The 23,378-nt window shown below is 38.8% G+C and overlaps 2 protein-coding genes across 3 annotated transcripts; both read right to left on the reverse strand.

The window, feature by feature from the left end:
• Positions 1–9,159: 9,159 nt before the first annotated feature.
• LOC127998821 (beta-1,3-galactosyl-O-glycosyl-glycoprotein beta-1,6-N-acetylglucosaminyltransferase 4) lies at positions 9,160–11,940 on the reverse strand. Of its 2 annotated transcripts, XM_052592138.1 has the most exons (3): positions 11,468–11,937; positions 11,092–11,145; positions 9,160–10,963 (listed from the first exon to the last, which is right to left on the reverse strand). In XM_052592138.1, the coding sequence occupies exon 3, from the start codon at positions 10,960–10,962 to the stop codon at positions 9,658–9,660; it is 1,305 nt and encodes a 434-aa protein (XP_052448098.1). In that variant the 5' UTR covers position 10,963; positions 11,092–11,145; positions 11,468–11,937; the 3' UTR covers positions 9,160–9,657. The 2 variants fall into 2 exon arrangements, with proteins under 2 accessions (XP_052448098.1, XP_052448099.1); XM_052592139.1 differs by lacking the exon at positions 11,092–11,145 and having other exon boundaries at positions 11,468–11,940.
• A 6,468-nt stretch (positions 11,941–18,408) lies between these two features.
• LOC127987884 (poly [ADP-ribose] polymerase tankyrase) lies at positions 18,409–22,131 on the reverse strand. Its single transcript, XM_052590292.1, has 6 exons — positions 21,977–22,131; positions 21,611–21,753; positions 21,354–21,492; positions 20,387–20,463; positions 20,165–20,282; positions 18,409–18,965 (listed from the first exon to the last, which is right to left on the reverse strand). The coding sequence occupies exons 1-6, from the start codon at positions 22,047–22,049 to the stop codon at positions 18,754–18,756; spliced, it is 762 nt and encodes a 253-aa protein (XP_052446252.1). The 5' UTR covers positions 22,050–22,131; the 3' UTR covers positions 18,409–18,753.
• Between the last annotated feature and the right edge of the window lie 1,247 nt (positions 22,132–23,378).

Consider the following 23,378-nt stretch of genomic DNA (forward strand, 5'->3'; position numbering starts at 1 on the left):
AAATTCTGTAAATGTAATTTTATCAATTGTAGCAATAGTCTGTTAACATTGGCTAAATTAGAAATAATTCGTTAAAACAATTGAAACGAAATTAGGTTACCAACCCATGTTATTGGCCCAATTATACATTTTAAATTGTAGTAGCATTCCTTTTTAGTTTTACCTAAACTAAAAATATATTTTGGTAAATTTATATTAGTTAAGCAACTTCACTGTATTGTTTATTCCCCGTTGCCCCAAAAGAAAAAAAATATATACATTAAACACTCAATCCATACTGCCACATTTTATTTAATACATTTGATCAAATCTACAACAGTATTGTGAAAATACCTTAAATGGTAAATACATTGAACATTTCTGCACAGTAGACCTTAGTAGATAAAAATCATGAATTTCAATTCAGGATTCCAAGATACACAAAACTCATTAGACCTTAGATCTTACATTAACAAAACCACTTTATTTTTTACACAATTATTTTAAAAACATGTATTATCAGTGTTTAGAGAAATTTCACTGACATTTTGGTATTTAGGTACTACATTTATGAAACTGCACTAACAATATCAAATATTTTATTTATGCACATCCTAAGGAAGAAGATGGACTCGCATCATTGCACCTGTTCTCAGGACAAACTGATGTCCAGAATTTAATCCATTTAATTTTTAATTCATTTAATCCATGGGATTTGTATTTTCCTGTTCTTATGAGCTGTGAATGTACGGTAACTGTTGCTACAAAATTATAATTTAAAAATGGACAATGAACCCTCTCGTGGTTTTTAAGATGTCCTCTTAAATGGTAAAGAGATGTTGATTGAGAGCAGATTTCCCTAAAATCACAAGAAAATGTGGTATTCCCCTTGTTGCCAGTCTTTGGATGTACCCTCCACAAATGTGTTTTTAAAGCTCCAATTGTCTTGAAAATGCAAACACATTCTAGGTGTAAACATGGAAAGGAAGTTGCATTAACTGACCAATTGCAAGTTGAAAATTAGGTCTTGGTGAGGTGATGAAAACTTGCAGAAGCAGCACTGCATGGACTTCTTCTAAACCTGCAAAATAAATAAATGAAAAAGCTGAAAGATGATACTTTTGCAAAAAAAAAAAAAAAAAAAGGCTTTCTAAAGATAGAGCTAAATGGGGAAAAGTTGTCAGAAAGTCTGTACAGCAACTGGAAAATATAGCCAACTGTGGACTGTGTGACCAGCATGCTGGTGATAGTCAAGTCCACACTGCTGAAAGGGCAAAAGACCCAGAGTAATATTGAGCAATTTCTGTTACATATATATATATATAAAAAAAAGAGTTAGAAATCTTTAGAAAAAATTAATTAGATGTACAATTATATAAAATAAAATTTGTTCAAGTTTGTAGAGATTTTCTGAGGGAGGGGTTCCCAGACTAATGCCCATTTCACACTTACTCCATTTGCAGTGAGTATGTTAACCGGTTAGAGCTTTCACACTGCAAGCGGATGCGGTCCAGCAGTGTGTTCCAGGTGCGGTATGTCTGCAGCAGTGCGGCATTTCCGCATTAAGTCTATTTTTTGCTGTGCTGGACCCACTAAATTAAAGTGACAGCACATTGTTCGCATTAAAATAAACATGTATTGACATGAAAATCTAGTAATTTCACCACAGATGCACATAATTTAAAGTCTACTCTGTTTCAAAGTCAACACATGGCTTTTTTCCTTGGATAAAGCAAGGAAAACGACACTATACCTGAAATTTTGGTAAAAAAAAAGTGACATAATGGTTAGCACTCATCCTTTCTTGGAGGATTTCTTGTAAAAAAGATTTTAAAACAAAAGAAAAGATGAGAATCGGCTGTTTTTGTCAAGCCTGTTGTAAGTTTTAATTTAAAATATATCTCATTTCTAATAAATCTAGTAATTTCACCACATATGCATTTAATTTGAATATAATTTATAACTCTACTCTGTTCCAAAGTCATGTACACAATATGGCGTATCTCAATGGGATGCAAGCGGCGCAAGTGATCTTTCGTGCGTATCTCTATGCCATATCGTGTAATTTGACCTCACTTACCAGAAGTGATGGTGTGGGGACGGCTGATTTGAGGTAAAATGTGATATAAATACTGTCACTGACACATTGATGTCTGACACGAAATGATCGGTTTGTGTGAGAAACCCAACAGTATTTAATTATTAATTAACAGATTGCTATTAATAAATAGTGATTTAATTAACATTACTAATTCTGAGCTTTATAGCTTGCCATACATGTACTGCAACACGCACATAAGCACTGCAGACGGAGTATGTGTCAAACGGGTGTAACACAAATTGGCCAACCACTTTGTAAATTATGTAGCCTGAATTACAGTGTCACAAATTTTAGAAGCGTCTCATGGCAGCTCTCAATAAAGCAATTTAACACAATTTAAATATCACAAGAGCTAAGGGTATTTGACACGAATATGGTATGAACAAATATGCAATAAAAACTTTTAAATACTCACTATGAAAGTCGTAACGTTAGTCGTTCCGTTGAGTCAGACCTAGGATGTTTGGCTACATTGAGAGAAAAAAAAAAAGTTATAACAGAAACATATAACTAATAGCTAGTGTCTCATACATTTATCATAATCACAATATAGTTTGATAAAATTATTCAGTTCAATAAATAGTAAATGAGATATTAGTATTGGACTAAATTAGTTTATAAAAGGCTATCATGAAACCAAGGCGTGAATTCAATGTTATTTTGCAAAATACAATGTTATGTAGGCTAAGGAAAATATTGTAGCGCACAGACAATTCATAGTTGCGAAATTGCTGTTTGTTTTGCACCGGCAGTGATGGGGTTAACAAAGTAAGTTCGGAGCATAAATTAGATCGGAGGGCCGGGACAGTGTTCATCTCACAGACTGTCTTCGTTCTGATTAAAACTTCGGAAATAGAGCTTCCCTTGTCTGTAATTTTTCAGACATTACAATATACTATGTCCTCAAGTAAAACATTCGGAGAGTCGTTAATGCGTTTAACCTTACCCAATGTTAGTGTAATGGCCGCGGTAGTGTAACATTAATGCCCATGTTTTACGGTTTTATGCTGAAACATTGAGACCTGCACTCGGTTTGACGTAAAAAAGACTTAATAAATTCATATTTCAGTACTCACCATAACTTAAATGAAGAAAAATCTGTTTGGAAATGATGTCTGAACTTCTGTCGTCGTACTTCAGCATCGACTCCTCAAGTCTCCTCACTCTCCCGCGCAGATATATTTGAATCCACTATACCATTACCAACGGTTTCTCTCAGGTGCGTTTTTTTCTCCGCAAGGCTTGTTCAGCAAACACAGATATTTCACTTTTACTTGATTAATTGGCTGAACACAATTTAATATGTTCAGAGAATATATATTTTTAATTTTACCTTTGGACCATAAGCTAAAATTACCCCAATGCATCTTTTTGTTTGGGGATAATTATTTGAAAGCAATTTGTTGGGTCAATATTTAATTGTCAGTTTCCAAAATGTTTCAAAAAAAATTTTTTTACAGTGTTCTTGTAGCTCACCGTGGAGTGCAGGAAGGCCCTCACACCGCAGGTAATCTGTCTGTTCTTCTCCCCCACTGACTATCACCCTCTGTGGAGTCAGTGACCTGTAACCACCTGGGCAGAAGAAGAGTCAGGATACATAAGACTTCATATCAATAATTAAAAGAAACTCTGCCCCCTCGTTTTAATTTATTGATAAGCCCCCCTCACAATATTCCTTAATTACTCTGCCACCTGCACGCCCACCCTATAGAATGCAGTGGGAGGGCAGAAAATGATCCACTGCATCAACAATTGTATCTTTGTGTGGCTTAGACGGAGAGTTAGGTGTTGGGTTACATTAGTGCCCTCATGTTGATCATGATAATGCACATTTCTTTGAAACTTATTGGCATTGCCAAAACAAAGGACCTTCACAAGCTGTCATGCCGCAATAACTGCGAGGCACTTCTAGTGTGTCCATCACAGCTATTTCAAGAATTTGTACAGTTTTGTTCAAGAGCTGTGGACAATTCACTGAGGAAATACCATAAACCAAATTGAGAATAGGCTTTTCCTGATGTTTCAAAGAAACTGGGGCACAAACCAAAAGTTGACAAGCCAGTCTTCATCATTTTTGTTTAACTGTTTTTAACAAGCTTTGTTCAGTGGACTTAATTCAGCCGTACAATCCCATGAGATGACTGATAGGAATTTCTTTAATGTAAACAGGTTTGGCAAAAAATTTGGTAAATATGACTGTGTTCTTGTCTGACTTGATGTCAGACAAAATAATTGCAAGGACATGAGAGATATTATGTTGGTTAGACTGGCTACTTTCTGAACATATCCTATAGACAGGATCCGCATTCCAAAGAAGAATGACTTGCATTTAAAAATACAATAGAACAATACTGGTCACACTTGAATTTCCAGAGTCACAGATGATATGTCAATACACTGTGTGTTCATAATAAGTCAAAAAATCATAATGTGTGTGAATATTTACCCAGGCTTCCCAGATTCCACAAAATGAAGATGTCATTGACTCACATAAGGCACATACATTATTGCTCAATATAATTGAATGCGTATGACTTTTTATCCAAGCTTATTTAAGTAGTTCATATTATGACTAGCATAAAATGCTGGTAACACTTAAATTCCCAGTTTCACAGATGATACACTTCCAGGTTTTTGCAAAATGAAGACATCATTGACTCACATAATGCATGTCCACCGAAAGTCCGAATAATCGATGGCACATGAATAATTACACAAGCTCACTTAAGTAAATCTGTATTTAAATCTGAATTTCATAATGCATGTAAAAGTCAACTTTACCTAATGCATAACAATATTTACACAAGCTTACTTTTATAGACATTTTAATCCTGTTTAGGCCTACCTCATGCTGAATATTACTCACTCACAAGTACTCACTCACCATCCAGATGCTAGCTTCGTAGTATATTTGCTGGTACAAACTGAGGACTGCTCAGTGGCATACTTGGATTTTGATGACTCAGATTAGATATTATAAGGCATGTCCTCTTTTTTTGGCCATGTCCTTGAGGCACACAAGCTTAGCCTGGAGGTCTGTCGAGTGCTGCCAGTGGGAAAGAAGAATAAAAGGGCTCTTTGTTGCAGTTCGGTTGGTTTGCCTGGCTGACTCCGGGTAAATGCTGAGTGACGGGGCTTGTCTTGCTAGCTCTTGCGGTCAGCGTACCTCTGCCCATCTGTCATGGACCCCGGGGCCTCCATCACCAGGCCCACAGTGTGTGTGATTATAGCCATGATTATGGTTATGATGACGGTGTTCAGAGTAGGTCAAAGAGCACAGACTCATAACTCTTGTTCATTGAAAGAATTTTCGACAGGACTTTCAGGTTTATTGATTTTGTCAATGCTCTAGAATTGTATACGAATTAGTCAGTGAAAGATACAATGAAAATTCATATTGTGCGTCACTTCTGTCTTTCAGAGAGGGCAAGGCCAATTGTTGTCTAATTAACATATTTACATTCTAAACGAAGCCAAGCTGCAATCACCATACATATTAGTTCGACTTCACAAAAGCTGGCATGGTAAGATTTCTGTGCTACAAAAGTGTTTACGTGACATTTTAAAAAGACCAGTTATTGTTTTAGTCTTTCTGAAAATGAACATGAAAAAGCACAGAGTACACAGTGTATTTAAACACTTTAAAAAGAACTTAAACTTTTTCCCTTAACAGCCACTTTATTAACTAGCATCCAAAAACTAAAATAATAACAGTTTAAAGCTCCTATATATTTAAGTAAAGATTGTTTTGTGGAGCTTTAGGGGACTGTAGAGAGTACAGCAGACAGTGTAAATGAAACTTCACACTAGTTTCTTACTGGCAGAGGGGACACCTACACAAGGTTGTGCTAATAATGTCACATCCTTAAATAGCACTTGCATGAATAACACAGAGATGTGGTCTGCAAATCAGTACAATAGAGGACCCCTCACTTTACTAACCTCGGGTTCTAACGTCTGTAGCTTTATTACTTATTATATAAAACACTAAACCCCAGTTTCTGAACCAAATTCTCAGCTGCTTAAAGCAATTTGTCGAATAAAGTACTCTTTCTGCTGAACCTTTAACAAGTTTAGGCAGTTAGGCTCTATTTGCAAACCTCCTGCACTTGTTTTGCAAACCTCTTAACGCATTCTCATTCAGTTAAACACTTATCACACCGTGATGCATTTGTGCTGCAAAATGTTAAACACATGCGACAAAAGTTAAACAAAATCATCGTGTCATCGTTTACACACAACGGTTCAAAATTGTGCACTCTTGTTTCAGACCAGAAGGGTTTTCTCTTTGTCTAGCAAAAAAGAGAACATAGCTTGTGATATGGACAAAGTCCTCAGTCTGGACTCATGCACAAACACACGATGCAGAGACAGAATAAATCTCTCATTTTACAACTGCACAACTTACAGCATTTGAGTGTACTGTAACAAACTATTCTTTTAGGGTTTTATTTGACCTTTTTGGCCTTTGCAGTATTTCTGTAGTATCCAAGTGTTGAATATATACAAACATTCAGTACCATACAGTATTCAGCATAATACTATTCTTGCAGTACATAGATCTATACAATATATTCACCTGACTCAGTTGCTTTTATTTTTTATTTTAATTTTTTTTTCTGTAATGTTCTGGATGCTGTGTTCTCCATTTTTCTCTGTAGTGTCTAATGAATGGTCTGTAGTGTTTATTTTATTGACTATTTTATTGTATGTGTGATCTGAGAGCACCGTTTGATTTTGAGTGCAAGTCAACTGGTTTTGCAGAAATTGTTTGATTTTGAGTCAGATTTAGAGGTTTGGGAAATTTAGTTTGAGTGTTTGGATTGATGTTTAAGGTTTTGAGAAAATAAGTGATGCTTTCAAGAAATGTTTTAGCAATTCAGAAAAACTGTAATTAAACTGTAACCTAAGTAAGCTATACTCTCTGTCTGTCTTTTTTGGTATTATCCACAAAGGCTGATGAGATTTACTCTGTGGTGATGTAAACTCTTCGAGAGTGGAAACTACCAGCTAATTAAACCACGTCATGGAAAGGAAATGGGTTTCCTCTGTCAATGTTTTAATGATTCAGAACAGTGCTCTTTTATTCATGATTGCAATACATTTGAATTGGTCAGATTTAAAATACACATTAAATTTAGATTGTTTGCATACAGTGATCAAAAACCATCACAAATCAGTCACAAAAAATACTTTTAAGGCTGGTAAACACTAGATGACTCTTAAAATTAAAATACTTACCGACTTGGCTACAGAGAAAAACTGGTTATCATACATTAAACAGCTCAGAACACCACCAACTGAAAATGAAATGAAAACAATATGTGCTATAAAGTTATCTCAAATTATCTAAAATGTCTGATGTCCTGATAGATTCAGCGTCATAGAAGGTAAAAATCTGAGCCTGCATGTGCCCATCATAAATTGTGTGATTTTCTGTCAAATTGGTCAACTCTGACTCTCCAGTAACTGCAGACTGGCTATGACTTCATGTAACTAGCATGGACTTACCCACTCAAAAATATGTCAGAACTCATGTGGTTTTTTGCAACATTACAGAGAAAACAAGAAACATTTATACACAGTAAACACACCCCATATTTCAACAAGTTCTATATATGCACACATTTGTGAGGAAGTAGCGTGACAGTTTCTGCTTTTTTTCAGTTCTCCCAATTTCACATCCAGAATAAAAAAAATGGGCAAACTAACTTGTTTTCTTAAGAATAAAGTAAATGCTTTTCGGTTACAACGCCCTACTATAAATATAAGTTGACTATATGTTACCATGCAAATGACATTTTACTTTCACTTTTTACTTGGTCAGTTATCTCAGCCTTCTGGCATTTTTAGTACTTATCTCTGAGGACACTGCTGCCTGTTTCCTGTTTTGAACCAGTCAAGCACTTACTTTCCGTTTTTCTTTTCCCCTCTTAAACCATAGGCGAATGTATTAGTAGAAACACACTGTAACATTGATTGGTCCCTATTTCTTGTCTGAGAATGCGGCAGACTTTTTGTGAAGTAAATGTACGTGCACTTTTTCTGTACTCACAGGATGCATGAACTGGTTATTCATATTCAAACTGTTGATTGCAGAGCAGAAACTGATATTAAATAAATAAAACTTACACAGAGGGCTCTCTGTACTATTTGCATCAGTGTGAGGTGTGAGACATAAAAAAACCTAAGAGGGCCAAAGAGGTTTTAATGGCAGGCGTCTACATTCCAGGGTGCTTTAACTTACACTGCCAACACTACAACGGAGTCGCATGTGCTAGTCAAGCTGTATTTAGATTGAGGAAACTGAGCACCACTGGCTACCTCAGAGGTCAAACATGCTGTACAATTCCGTCTTTAGAGTAAAAACCTTTCAGAAAAGTAGGTTCAAGATCTCGGTTTCCAGTCCTCTGGTAATGAACAGAGACAGACTGGCACAAGCCAAACTCAGGACACTGGCACTAACTGCATTGAGAATCAAACCTTCTGTTATAGTATTCAACATTCATTCAGTTTCCAAACAAGGCAAACATATTGTCCTCCACAAGCAAACTTTAAATATGTCTGTTTTTAAAATGTCTCAAGCGACATATCGGTTACAAAAAGTGGCTTTTGGGAATTCACTCGGTGTGTACGCTTCGGTTTCTTGTTGCAGTGAAAGTTTAGGAGCCTTTGTCCAGCCATTGAGGTGTTGAGTCAAGAAAAGAAGGCTTTCTAATTGGTCTTGCATCTTCACTTTGAAGACTGCTATGGGTGAAAAACTGGAATCTGACAGAATTACCCGGAAAATACCCAGAATTCCTTGCATGACACTTCACATTTGATTTTTTGTTAATTTAAAAGAATTTTTTTTCTTCTTTATGTGTTTTTTTTTTAAGTGTATGGCTGTATAAGTATTATTTTATATTATCTAGAATTTAGCTTCTATCAACGCTTATGAAGAACCACTCAGCAAGTGAAATTTAGAGACCGGGACATCCTATTGCTTGACATTTTCACCAGTGACAAACCGCAAATATACTGTGACATCTGACACACTGAGTGTGACTCTTTCCCTGTTATAAGAGGAAGCAAAAGACTCGAGAGCTAAAGCTTTATTTGAAACAATATTGTATGTACAGTAAAGAATGTCAGTTATTCTATAAATAAGTAAAAAATGATAGCATCTCCCTGGTGTTGATACACACATTGTTTTAAGATGACGATTCGAAATGCAAATGCAATACTTGTAAAGTTAGAAATATTGGTAAATATTGATAGAATTTCACTACACTGCATATTCTTCCAGCTGCATTTTTTTTATGACAAAAGAAAAACACAACTCCCACAGCTGAAGCCCTACAAACGTTTCCTTATTGATTCAGTAAAAAACAGAATTAAATTAAATTAAAACATATAAATACTTCATCGCTTAAGCGCCTATAAATACATATGAAGGCAAGCTTATTGACATACTCGCCTAGCATATAGTGGATGGGAATCTGTTGAAATATAAATGTTCGGAAATACAATTAGCTATTGCTTTAAAGCAACATAAGTGCAGCAGCAAACATATTTCATACATTTTCATACATATTTCAACCAAAACATCGCCCTAAGGCCACTCTTGGTCTCAGGCACTGTTGATGCTGCTTCTCCTCAAGTTTCTCTTCAAGACATTTAATAACAACAGGGTCAATTTTGGGATCAAACTTGTTTGCAAACCAGTGGCCATCCTCCAGAAGCCAGCGGAGCTCCGCCGCACCAAAGATGCAGACACTTCGTCTGTGTGTGCCAGTGCACTGTGGATACAGTTGGCCTTCAAAATAGTTCCATTTAACCAAACGTGTCCTACTCTCCAGGTCTGTCACATCAGGCTCAGATCTACCCATCTCTCCAGGAACTCCAGGTACTCTGGCCATTGTTGCCCAAAAGTGCTCATCAGGAGAATATGTGTCAGCTGTCCACTGCAGAAAGTCCTTTGCCAGTTGATTGTTCATAATATATGACACAAAATCACGGTTTAAGACAAAGTAAGCGCTCCCGACAAACATCTCGATGTCATGCGGTGGTGGGTCTTTAGCAATGGATGTTTTGACTGGCATTTTGAGGTATTCATACGACATGTCTTTCAATTCATACTGAAACTGAAATCGCTGTTTTTTCAGTTCGCTGGGCCTGCTTGATTCGAGCATGTTTGCACCATTTAGTTTCTTGAGCTCAGTCACCAGCTCATAATTGGACTTGAGTGGGAAGTCTTGGCCACACAAATTGATAACATATTTCCATTTGACCTCTGAACTCAGCAGGTCTGAAAGGCAGTTGAGATCTGCGTTAAGTCTTGTAATGTGTGCATACTGAACGGACTCGATTTTGGAGGCTACGAAGACATTTGGAAAGCATTTCTCCAAATTCATCATCGCCGCAATAAAATCTTTCGAAGACTTTTGGTCATAATGAATGCAGTAAATATTGTTGGGTGTGTAGATGGCTCGAAGAATCCTTTCCACCATAGCACTGTTCTTGTGCACCACTAGAGAATATGCAATTGGAAAGCTGCATTCTTCATCTGTTATCATGACCTCATTATAGCCCCTTTGTTCAATGTAGTTTTTGCAGTCTGCAGTGAAGGAAACGATACTCCCATCACCAGCTTCCACAATGTTTTTGCGTCTTAACTCCAACGACTTGCCAATTTCCACCGGTTCCAGATCATAAACGGCTGTGCAGTTAATGCCATCCAGAGGCTGAGCTCTGAGTGATCTTTGTGTAGCTCCATAGGGTTCAATGTAAATACTGTTGTCCATTGAAATCTTGATGTACACCAGCACGAAAAACAATGACAAGACAAACACATAGAACTTGTATCTTATCCAGTGTAAGACAGCACACCTCCTTTTCATTCTGTTGGCAAAGTAAAACAGTAGTTCAAAAGAATGCTGACATACACACACAAATCCTCTGACAAAACTATTCAGCCAGGAAACTGTATCATATTCAGTCGTATCGTATCATAAAGTGGACTTGCCTACCTTGCAAGCTGCCGGTTTTCTGTTTTGTGTTTCTCAACATTACAATATATGAACCTTTGTGACAAAGAAAAAAATAAACTGTAAAACCTGCTGTTCTGAAAGGAATTCATTCGCTGATTTTGCTGAAGTTGCCGCACAATTTGAAAACCGCAGAGCCACAGAGATTAGACAGATATAGATTAGGTTACTAGATAAATATCCCGTCAAAACCCAAGAAAACAGTTTACTAAATATATGTTCAAAACGATGTAGTATAGAATTAAGAAAACTGGCAGCAGATTGCACTTGTGATGTACAAACTTACATGTGATGGAGATACTTATTAATGTTTTACCGATCTCTAAATGATCCATCGAGTTCAGTAGGCTATACTTACACCCAGCTGTCTTTAGGATTGCGTGGATTGAGTCGTCCCGTCACTCCGCTCGACAGGAGCAAGTTTTTGGACTGCTGACTTCACTTTGTGCAGTCTGTATCAGGAGAAGCAGGATGAGGCGTGAACATTAGGGAAGTCCTGTCCGCCCACTCGTGTGTTTGTCTCATCATATCAGCGTTTCCTTTCCTCAGAAGCGAGTGTTCAAACTCAGTCAAAACGCGCTTAGCAGCTGGGATCATTAACGGTTAGTTATTAAGGTAATAAAGATAGGCTACATAAATGGAAGGATAAAAAACACGTTTCAAATATATTCATATTTTCAAGCCAACAATGAAAAACAACACCTTTGCACTTTAGAAAAGTCATAACATTAAAGTTTATATAACTGAAACAGTTTTCTCTCGATGCTCGGACAGACACTTGCTACAGAAACGACTTTCTTAAGTTTCAAAGGTTCAGTCCTCACTCTGGGCGAAGAAATCCCGGTTACCTGTTCATCATGTGGCTTGTAGAAAAAAAATCCTTATTGCTGACCAAGTGAATTGATCTGATGTCCATGAAAACGTCATTGTTGCGTGGCTCTGTTGAACAAAATGAATAAATGAATGAATTATTAAACAAAATAGTATTAACTACACGATAAACTTTCAAGTTTATAAAGCATCTGTGGCATGCAGTCGATTGCCACATCAGTACGAAGGACATGCATTGTTTTCATAGGATACTCCACACAATAATAAAAAAAAAAACATCACGTCACAGGTTCTGCTTTTGTTTTGGAAACACTTTGTTTTAACATTGTGTTTAAGTCTCATGGATAATATCTGCTTTTACGTGAGACTGGGATTTATGTAACTGAAAATATGATCTTAAATCTGTATGACATTTGTCATACCATTAGAAATAGTAGTAAGGTTGGTCCTATACTACTATCTACCTATATGACTATAGCAGGTTTTTGATAGACTGTTGTTGAATTGTTAGTAATGGGAAAGTACTGATCCCTAGGTGTTTTTGGATTTAAACAACTTGAAACATGATTCCACTGTGACTTGGATTGATATGTAAATAAATAATAATAATAATAAAATAAACAAGAGGTGGTTTCAAGGTCAATATACTAATCCATAAAAGTATTTATTTCACATGTCAGTGTTTTTGTCTCATGATTACTTTTACAAGTTTAGCCATGTTTCAGGAAAACAGCAGATAATATCTTAACATTCAACATTTATCTTGTACCCTTTTCAAGACAAAATCAGAGTTTTATCCCATTGTTCTGGAAGGAGGAAGACTACCGCTGACATCTCTGACAAATCCATTTTCCAATAGAGAGGCTATAAACCCTATGTAAACATCAAGCTAACTTTGAAATGGTCTAATGTCTTCATCAGCACCTGACAAATGATTTATTAAGTACCTTAAGTCTCATTTCTAAATTATCATCCCCAGGTTGAATGACTCAATTTCTAATGAAGCAGCTCAACTTCCTATTTCCACTAAAATCTTTGTTACTGTTGACTGAAAACACTGATCTGTTGAGAATAACTGTGAATAAATAAACTCAACACACATTAAACATATCCATGAATCTATATAAAAATAAATAAATAAATAAATAAAAAATATTGTATTGAACTAAAGAAAGTCATACAGGTTTGAAACGAGATTAAGAGTAGATGGGTGAGTAAATTATGACAGAATTTTTTACTGTTTTCAGTGTCTTTTATGCAGAGTATTTTACCTGGCTGCATTTGCTGTGCAGCTGAAAGCTGAGATCCCTGTTTGGAAGTGTCAGTTGTCTGGACAGGTTTACGAAAAGGTCCTTTAAATGTCAAAAGCAGCTCTTTGGTGGTTTCATGTGCTGCGAGGTCTACTGCACTCTGTCCCAGCATATTCTTATCATGAGGGCTTGAGCCAAACTAAAGGAGAAGCCTCACGGTCTATGCATAAAACATCATGATCAGAACTTTAACTGCCTTTGAAACAGCATTTACTTTCCGTACAGACTGATAGTGTGAATGAGCTGGTTAAGTGCTGGTGACAAACTGGGAATCAGATTGAAAACTACAGAAATATTACTCAACTCTTAACACTTGTTTTCCAGTCGTCTAACTTAAAAAGAATATAATGTATGAGCTGCATTTATGGTCCTTTTTGGAGCTTGACAGCCCCTGATCACTATATTATCATTGTATAGCAGCATGCATAACAACGTGCACATAAGTAAATAGGACAGAATTGGTATTTTGGGGTTAATGACCCTTTAACCACCACACTGGAAAGTGAAGGATTCTGGCATTTAAAATTGTCAACTCTGCTGTTGACATCGGCCCCTGCTTCCAAGAGCAGCTCTGCCACATCTACAAAACCTCTAGAACAGGCATCATGAAGGGCGGTCCATCCTGTCCATCCAAGACAGCATGAAAGCATTAAATAGATGAAAGATAATAATGTACACATAATAAGGCAATGCTTTTCCCACCTACATCCTTGCCTTGTTATGTGTACATTATCTTTCGTCTATTTGACCTGATATATTAACATTGCTTCCAGCTTCTTTCGAGCCTTTGACCCTTTGCAGGTCTTCTCTGATGCATGCCCGGTGAAGCGGAGTCTCTCCTAAACTGTTTCTCTTGTCAAGAGTTTTCTGAGGAATCTTCAAAACTTTCTTTGATACCGTTGAGAAATAACATAAAGTACCATCTTCTAAACAGCGATGATATTATTTACGATTAACCCCAGGGAATCACTTGTATTCAGTGTATCTGCATAATCTTTTCCTTTCAACAAGTTTTGTCTAAGCTGCCTTTGTGTTTAGGAGCTCTTTGATTGTGGATCATGTTTTAAATGTGCTGTTTCTTCAGTGTTATCCAGTGTACTCAACTTTGCAGGTAAAAATCGCCTCAAATCACTCACTGGGGCAACTGTGTGTGGTGTGCCTTCTGTTTTCTGCTTCCTTTTCTCTGTAGCGTTCTTCAAAACCAAAGAGTTCACACTGAATTGACATGATGACCACATCAACAGGGTTTGATATTAACACCCGCCAACCCGCCATATGCAGTAAAAATCAACTGTGGCGGGTAATGCTGTCAAATTAAGTGGGTTACTTTTCAGGCACATAATTCAAGATAAGGGGCAGGAAATGAATATTTATATAATTTCATAGTTAAACAATAGCTAAACAAGGGTGCGTTTTTTTTTTTAAATCAGCATGGTTACAGCAACAGTTCAAAATTATGTTTTATACACCACATTGGCTGTTTTTTCTCCAACAAAAATCATTCCAGCCACAGTATTGTTTCGGGTCTCTGAGCATCATGACGGTGTTTCGTTCCTGAATGAATCAACCGTTTAAATGATTCGGTTCAATCGCAATGACTCACTTATTAACAGTGTCTTGTTGCCACCTACTGGCGATTTTAAATTGTTTTGATTTTACAGCCTAAATGTATTTCTATTATAATTAACTGATTAAATTTAAGAATTTGACTCAAAAGATGCACACTTTAAAAAAAACAAAAGCCCATTAAAGGTAAAAATCTATTTTAATTTATTGGAAAATGTTAATTTCTATTACTGCTGTGAACTGACCACACAATATGAAACATATTAAAAACTTCAGGACTAAGCTGTCCAAGGTAGTCCTTAAGATATAAGCACAATAACACACTCATCAAACTATTATCTAATTGCGTCTATCGATAAAATTCCAGGATATATTGAGATATTATTTTTTTGTCAATATCACACATCCCTAGTAGTCCTACTGACGCAAAATAATTTACAGCAGTCGCTTTTTCACGTCCAGTGTAGACAGCCTCAAGCTGTTGGTTTGTGTCTGTATTTTTATTTTATTTTTTTAATTGGTGCTAGTAGAAGTTAAGAATGGCTGTGTCACACCTGGACTCATTTAGTGTGCTTTTGCCCGTGACCCAGTTTCTGTCTTCCGTGTTTGGTTTGATTAGTTCCCAGGTGTGTCTATTCTATTCCTCATGTGTTCCATGTCCCTGTTAATTTAGTCATGCCATCCACCTGTGTTTCCCCAATTATACTTTTGTACATAAGCCTTGTCCTTTCAGTTCTGTTTTGTCGGGTCTCCTCACTTGTGACTAACTCACTCACTTACGTGTGTCTATCGCTGTGCTCCATGAATGGTATATATATTAAAAGCCTTATTTCATCTATCCTCGGCTCCGTATTCCTTCAGGCAGTGTAAACCGTGACAGAAGACCCGACCTCAAAAAAGAAAGTAGAAAACTGCGTGTTTTTCCCTCCGTTTTGTTTCCATTTGTTCTACAGTCTTTTCTTTTCGTAGTTTCTATGGATCCCCTCTATAGCCCCGGATTCCTCCTCCTCATGCTGGAGCAGGAAGGACATTCTCTCGAGGATCATACCAGACGGTTTCTTCTATTAGCCAATGACACCAGCTACCCGGACGACGCGCTCTGCACCTTCTACAACACCAGCCTGAACTCCAAGTGCAGAGCGTTGTCGCCCGAAGATGGTCCTCGGGAGGGTTTCGCCGCATTCGTGGAGTGGACCCTGGCGAGAAATGGCTCATCTTTCACCGTCAGCCCCATAGAGGATCTCGCCAGTCCCACTCCCTAACCAGAGACCAGCCAGCCACCTACTCGCTACATGGAGCCAGAGCCCGCCGCAGAGCCCGCCGCAGAGCCCGCCGCAGAGCCCGCCGCAGAGCCCGCCGCAGAGCCCGAGCCATCCACTGACAGGGAACAGGATCTCGAGAGCGTGACTGACCAGGTGTGTGAGCCGGCAACACCGTGCATCGTGGGAGTCCTCGTGGAGATCGAGGGCGTGGAGGAAAGCCCTGCCCACACTCCTGCGACTGAGGGTTGAGCCGTATACAGTCTCTGAAAGTCATATGGAGCAAGTTCTGGATCTGATGGACTGGTCTATGGAGGTAATCCCTAATTTTCCTGTTTCCACGCTGGTTCCGTCCAGCCCTGATTCCCCTGTATACCCTCTCAGTCTCCCACTCCTACCTCCTCCAGTCATTTCCTCTGCTCCATCTCCGCTGGTTCCGCCCAGCCCTGAGTTTCCTGTGTCTCCGCTGGTTCCGCCCAGCTCTGAATCTTCTGTGTCTCCGCTGGTTCCGCCCAGCTCTGAATCTTCTGTGTCTCCGCTGGTTCCGCCCAGCTCTGAATCTTCTGTGTCTCCGCTGGTTCCGCCCAGCTCTGAATCTTCTGTGTCTCCGCTGGTTCCGCCCAGCTCTGAATCTTCTGTGTCTCCGCTGGTTCCGCCCAGCCATGAATCTTCTGTGTCTCCGCTGGTTCCGCCCAGCCATGATTTTTCTGTTTCACCGCTGGTTCCACCCAGCCCTGAATCTTCTGTGTCTCCTGTATTCCCTCCCAGCCTCCCTCTCCCACCTCCTCCCAAACCTGCTGGTCCCTCTGCTCCACTTCCGCTGGTTCCGTCCAGCCCTGATCCTCCTGTCGTTCCTCCCATCCTTCTCCTCTCTCCTCCTCCTAGACCAGCCAGTTCCTCGTCATCCCTGCTGGTGCCAGTCAGTCCCGCAGCTCACCCTCAGTCCGCGCCATCGGGGCGCGATGGTTCGCCGCTGGACTGCCAGTCTCCAGCTCCGCCTTGGCGCGTTAAGGCCCTGTCTCCGCCTCCAGCCTCTGAGCCCTGGACTCCTCCTCGGTCCTTCGACCCAGCGGCTCCGCCTTGGCTCTTAGCTCCCTCGTCTCCACCGTGGCCTGTCATCCCACCTGCTCCACCGGGCTCCCTCATCCCTCCGGCTCCACCTGGGTCAGTCGTCGACCATCCGCCGCCTCGGGACTCCACTCCTCTGGTTCCTCTGGTCACTCCATCCCTCCGGCTCTGTCAGGCTCCTCCTTCCCTCCAGTTCCACCTCCATCCTCGGTCACTCCGGCTCCACAGCGGTCTGCCAGGACCCCGCCTCCGCCTTGGTCGCCTGAGCCTTCTGCTTCACCTAGGCCCTGCGGATCCTCGACGTCCCCCTGGCTCTGCGGCTGTGCTGCTCCATCTTGGGCTCCTCACCCACCGGTGCAGTCTCCGCCTGTCGGCCCCCTGGTGTCGTCGACCCTTCCTTCACCATGGCTCCTCCCGCCGTCGACTCCACCTTGGATCTCTGTTCTGGCTGGTCTCTGGTGGACCATCTGGCTCCTCCTGCTCCTGTCTCCTCCCTGGCTCCTCCCTCCGTCGTCTCCTCCCTGGCTCCTTCCTCCGTGGTCCCTGTCTGCTGGCCCCCTACTGGGAGTCCGTCCTCCACCGGAACCTCCTCCCAAGTTCCCACCCACGCCTCCCTCTGTTGTTTCTACGGTGCGAGGACGCACCTACCGGGAGGGGGGAGTACTGTCACACCTGGACCCATTTAGTGTGCTTTTGCCCGTGACCCAGTTTCTGTCTTCCGTGTTTGGTTTGATTAGTTCACAGGTGTCTATTCTATTCCTCATGTGTTCCATGTCCCTGTTAATTTAGTCATGCCATCCACCTGTGTTTCCCCAATTATCCTTTTGTACATAAGCCTTGTCCTTTCAGTTCTGTTTTGTCGGGTCTCCTCACTTGTGACTAACTCACTCACTTACGTGTGTCTATCGCTGTGCTCCATGAATGGTATATATTAAAAGCCTTATTTCATCTATCCTCGGCTCCGTATTCCTTCAGGCAGCGTAAACCGTGACAGGCTGGTAACTTATAGTGGCTGGTGAATGAAAAAGTTATATTCAATCCCAGCACATCATGAATGTCAGCACTGAAAACTATGGTCATAGAAAATATGTGAGCTAGACTCCTCAGCTACTGAGCTGCCATCATTCATCAGTTTCACCTGCCTCCCCTAGAAGTAATGATCGAAACAAATAAAGAGAGAATAAAAAATAAGTGCTTTTAGTTTACTACAAGGACAGTCATTTTCAACGGACAACTGTTTAAACCTAATTTCTTTATTCTGGGAACTCCACATTGTGTCATACAGTAATTTCCTATCAAGGGAAATGAGTAGATCTGCTATTATGCATTTGTATAACACTTGCATCACATAACAAAACAAAACAAATGGAATTAACGTAAAACAATTTCTAAATTGTGGTAGAACATACATCTGTAAAATCCCAACATTTTTTACCGGACTATACATTTTATAATGTATTTTGTATTAGAATCATATAAGTATGCAGCACAAATGATGTAAAAGAACATAAGTGAACTAACTTACAGAAAATAACCCAATTTTTAAGTGTCAAACGTCAACGAAAGAACTTATCAGATATTTGACAATCTTCTGAAACATCCTTACTGCTCTAGGAGCCAGAGAAATCTTGAGTGGCACATAGAGTCCAATGTTCTGGTGATGATGAATAATCTTCAATATAATCCACTGTACCATCACTGTCTAGGCAGCATGAGGTGTCTGATCCCTCGCTCTCCTGATCTTCAACCAGTGAGGGACCCTGGCTACACAACTTCAAGGGAGGCCACAGTAGATTGATGCTAGTTTGAGGTGATGGTTCCACTGAGAAATGAGGACACACAACACCCCATTTCACACTGAGCCTCAAATTAGATGTGCTATCTAATACAATGTGAAAATGCCAAACAATAAATTTCACTTTTAAATTAAAAAGACAATGTGGCTTTTTGTGCAATTACTGTTAGTAACAGTGTAATATAGTTTGCATGTGCAGCATGCTTCAAAATGAATGGGCAGTTATTTGTTTTATTTTATTCTATTTTGTCTTATGCACCAAGCACGTAACAGACTAATTCTAGTAGATGAAGCTGTGGCAGCTTAAAGGGATAGTTCATGCAAAAATTAAAGTTAGCCAAAGATTTACTCACCCTCAAGGCATCCTAAACATGTCTGACATTTCTCTTTCAGACGAACACATTCACACTGTCTGTTTCAGTCTGAATAATTGCAGTGAATGGTGCCCATGTTTCTGAATCACAAAGAAAAATATCCATCCATCGTAAAAATACGTTTTAAGAAACTATATTTTCCTTGAACTAATGCATTGTTTCACTTCAGAAGGCCTTTATTAACAGAAAGATCAGAAAGATGGGCACCATTCACTACAATTATACAGACTGGAACAGACAGGACAATGTTTAATATAACTCCATATGTGTTTGTCTGAAAGAGGATTGTCGGACACGCCTAGGATGTGCTGAGGTTGAGTAAATCTTGGACTGTTTTTCCTTTTCGGAGGAACTATCCCTAAAGTAAATAGCTTTAGTACAAATTTGAAAACTGGTTTGCTTGCTAAAGTGTCATTTTAAAACATTAAATGCTGAGGTGGATATTGTCACATAAACCAATTTTTTTAAAATCTATTATTGTGGATTTAGCACACAATCAAAATAATAATTTATTTTACATTATTGTGAGGTGATACTGCAAACACAAAATTTGTCAAAATAATTAGCCTTACTACATGAGAATGAATCTTAATATATATATATAATACATATAATATATATATATATATCTTTATATATCTTAAAAGCTACCCTTTGTTCTAATTTAGGCTGGCTATCTTTACCTGACCACATCTTTGATCAATACCACATCGTTGGGTAAATGTTGTTATCACTGTAACTAGATAAGCAAGTTTACTGATATTAAATACTGCATGAGCCATATCTAGTTCCTAAGCCTTCAGTAATGTAGAGAACCTTTGAAAGAGGCCGGAAACCTCATGGATGGATCACAGCTTGGTTGTCCTCCGCTTGGACCAGGAATGAGTTCAGCTTCACCAGACTGCAGGCTGCTTTCACGCTCACTTTTTTTAGCAGTTCCGGTTGATTTCTGAAGAGGAGCTCTTGTGTCCTCAAAGTGAAATGAAACGAAAGTAACTGATCAGTAATCAGATCATGTAATGATGCCAGTCAGTGACAGACGATTTTTTATCCAATGATACATCTTTGACTTACTTTGATGGAGTTCTGGTTGTTTCTTTGGCTCAAACTTGGATTAGCTGCAGAATCAGTGATGCTGGGTGGATTCCCAGCTATTTCCAAATACAGCAAAAATAATAATAATAATAATATTTTTTACAATTCATGACAGAAGAAATTATATATACATATGCAACACATAAATATACATGGTCTGGACAAAATCATGTGAACACCCAGTATTATAGGAATAACATAATTCATATAGGCTAAAAAACGAATGATCTTTTATTTATTCCATTGTCTATATTCTCTAATTTGCATATCAGTGTTGTTTAAGTTGTGTTCAGCAGTGGTTAGTAGTACAGCCGCTCCAGGTAATGGCTGACTTGTCAGACTTCTAAAAAGGAGAAAGGCGCATCTGTTAACTCAACAGCCCAATTGTTTTTTAAGAACAACATTCTTTATGATTATGACGGCATACACAAAGCAAGAAAAGACTTCATTAGCGAAGAAGAACAGCGGCCAAAAACGGAAAGTCAGTTATTCTGCAAACCTCATTATTCAAATTAAAGATCCTATTTCCAGAGAACTTCACAAAGCCTACATCCATGAAAGAGCTGTAGTTACTAAAGTTATAATCCAAGACAACACTGCTAAAACGCAAAAAAAGATGTTATGTGTTGTTAAAGATAAAGGTGTTATGATCATAAAATCTGAACCGCTGGAGCACCAAGATGCACTTCATTATCTGTCCTGGCCAGCTCAATCACCTGACTTGAATATTATCAAACCACTCTGAACAGTTTTGGTGAGAAAATTAGAAGATTCCAACATCTTTGAAGCAATTTTCAGATGTTGTGATAGACAACATTCAACTGTAGACTAAGGTTGGAGGCTGTATTAAAAGCAAAGAGTGCTCAAACCTAATTTTCCAGGTGTTGACACTATTTCGTCCAGCCCGTGTATTAAACCAGTTTTGTGTATGTCGAGAGCTTTAGACCTGGATCACTTTTAGACTTCTGCAAATATTTCTCCACCAGTATGTACATAGCTCTGTCTGCAGTCATGTCCATAGGAGTCTTTCCTCTGTCACACTTTGATAATGGATCAGCACCATGCTTCAGAAGTAGTTCTACAATCTGTAAGCATAAGAATTCAACATAATAACTATCACAGGCTGTGTATTTTATATGCACATTTTTAATAATAGTGTTAATTTGAGGTACATCTGAGTACCATTGTGTGCAATTTACACACCTTGTAATACTGACAATATATGGCATCATGTAAAGGTGTAATTCCATTAAGTCCTCTACAGTTGACTTCGGCTCCAGCCTTGAGTAAAATTTCTGTCACATCATACTTGTTTCTCTGCACTGCCTCATGCAGTGGAGTCCAACCTGAAAATGAATAGACCTTCAGGTTGAGAAAAGTCGGTCAATGCTGCCATCAGATGGACTTGTGTGCTAATTTCAACCATTGCATTGGTCTATAACCCAGGGACCAAATGAGGTCTGTGGGATGATTTGTATAAAAGAGTGAAATATGCAGTGTCTGACTCCTAATGAAAAACAATAGTGGTAATGAACAAGTTTATGTTTTATATCCTCCAACATGTCACACCTGCATAATCTGGTGTGTTAACGGAAGCACCCGCCGTGATCAAGTCTTTGATGTCTTGAATGTCTCCCTTCATCACGGCTAAATGCAGCTTTGTCTCTCCAAAATGATTCCGTCTGTGGATGGACTTGAGTGATACAAATTTCCCTGACTTGCCACTGAAACCTAACAAACAGAGTTATCCACAAATTCATCATTCTGAACAACATCAACAAGAATACATGCTGTAATGTTACCTGTATACACCGCACTGATCTTAATTTGTGCGGTCAGGTATGAGCACTTGCCTGAACTAATGTAAGGATTAGCGAGTAATGTTGGTTTATCATGTGGAGTCAAAGGTGTATTGAATGCCTTATTGTACTCTTTAGTGTCTAGGCTCTCCTCCCTTGTGGAAGGCAGGGACCTGTGCATAAACAGCAAATAAACATTTATATTTCAGTAAATATTTTTAATAATCAGCTGAATTAAATGAGTAACATACAGTGGGGTCCAAAAGTCTTAGAGATGATGCTAGGAAAATGTTTCAATTTAGCAGTTTTCTAAATGAATCAACTTTTTTTTAAAAATTATATGATCAGTTTAACAGTTAGAATGAAAAATTGGGATTAGATAATATTTTGAAATAAGTTCCAAAGAGCATCTTTGAATCTCAAATATTCACAGTATGGTTTTAGACCCTACTGTATGTTTTAGCAATCGATAATCTGAAAGTTACTAATATGTGTACTTCGTATTGACCTGTGTTGAGTATTCAGAAGTTGAGTTCTCTTCATTGTGGATGGATCAACTTTTGTTCCAGCTGTTTTGCCATTAATTCTCACTGAGCGTCTCAAAGTAGGCCCAGACTGCTGGTGAGAAGCATCTAATGAGATGGTGCCATGTATGGGAATGGGTCTCAACACTGGGGGGCAGAAGTTACATAGGTATTAGCCATTAACTTATTGAATCTCCAAACTGTGGACCAGGTGTATGTAGCTCACATTGCAAACGTTTTGAAGAGCTATTTATCTAGTTGAAGATCTTATTGAACTTGTTTAAATTTAGAAGATTAACTTTTCCAGACTAGGTGCATCAACTGGGTTACCTTCTCTGGATTCCCTTTCTGAAGAACTTTCTTCTTCGTTAACTGGAGCTTTAACTCTGGTAAAGACCGAGCAAAGCAAATTATTACTCTGTGAATTTTACAGTGGAATGCATATTTTTTTAAATTCAAAAAAAGGTTTACAAACCTTGCAGGATTTGTTGAAGTCACCAAAGTGCTGTGGGTTTGCTTTTTAATAAAAAAATAGAGATGTCAACACACAATACATGTAGAATTGCTGTCGTGTAGATTTGATTAGGACCCGTCTAATGAAATCTAAGGTAACTTTACCTGTTTTGCTGCGGATGTCTTTCTGCTCTG

Source organism: Carassius gibelio, chromosome A5 (assembly GCF_023724105.1).
Source record: "Carassius gibelio isolate Cgi1373 ecotype wild population from Czech Republic chromosome A5, carGib1.2-hapl.c, whole genome shotgun sequence".
NCBI classification, from domain to species: domain Eukaryota; kingdom Metazoa; phylum Chordata; class Actinopteri; order Cypriniformes; family Cyprinidae; genus Carassius; species Carassius gibelio.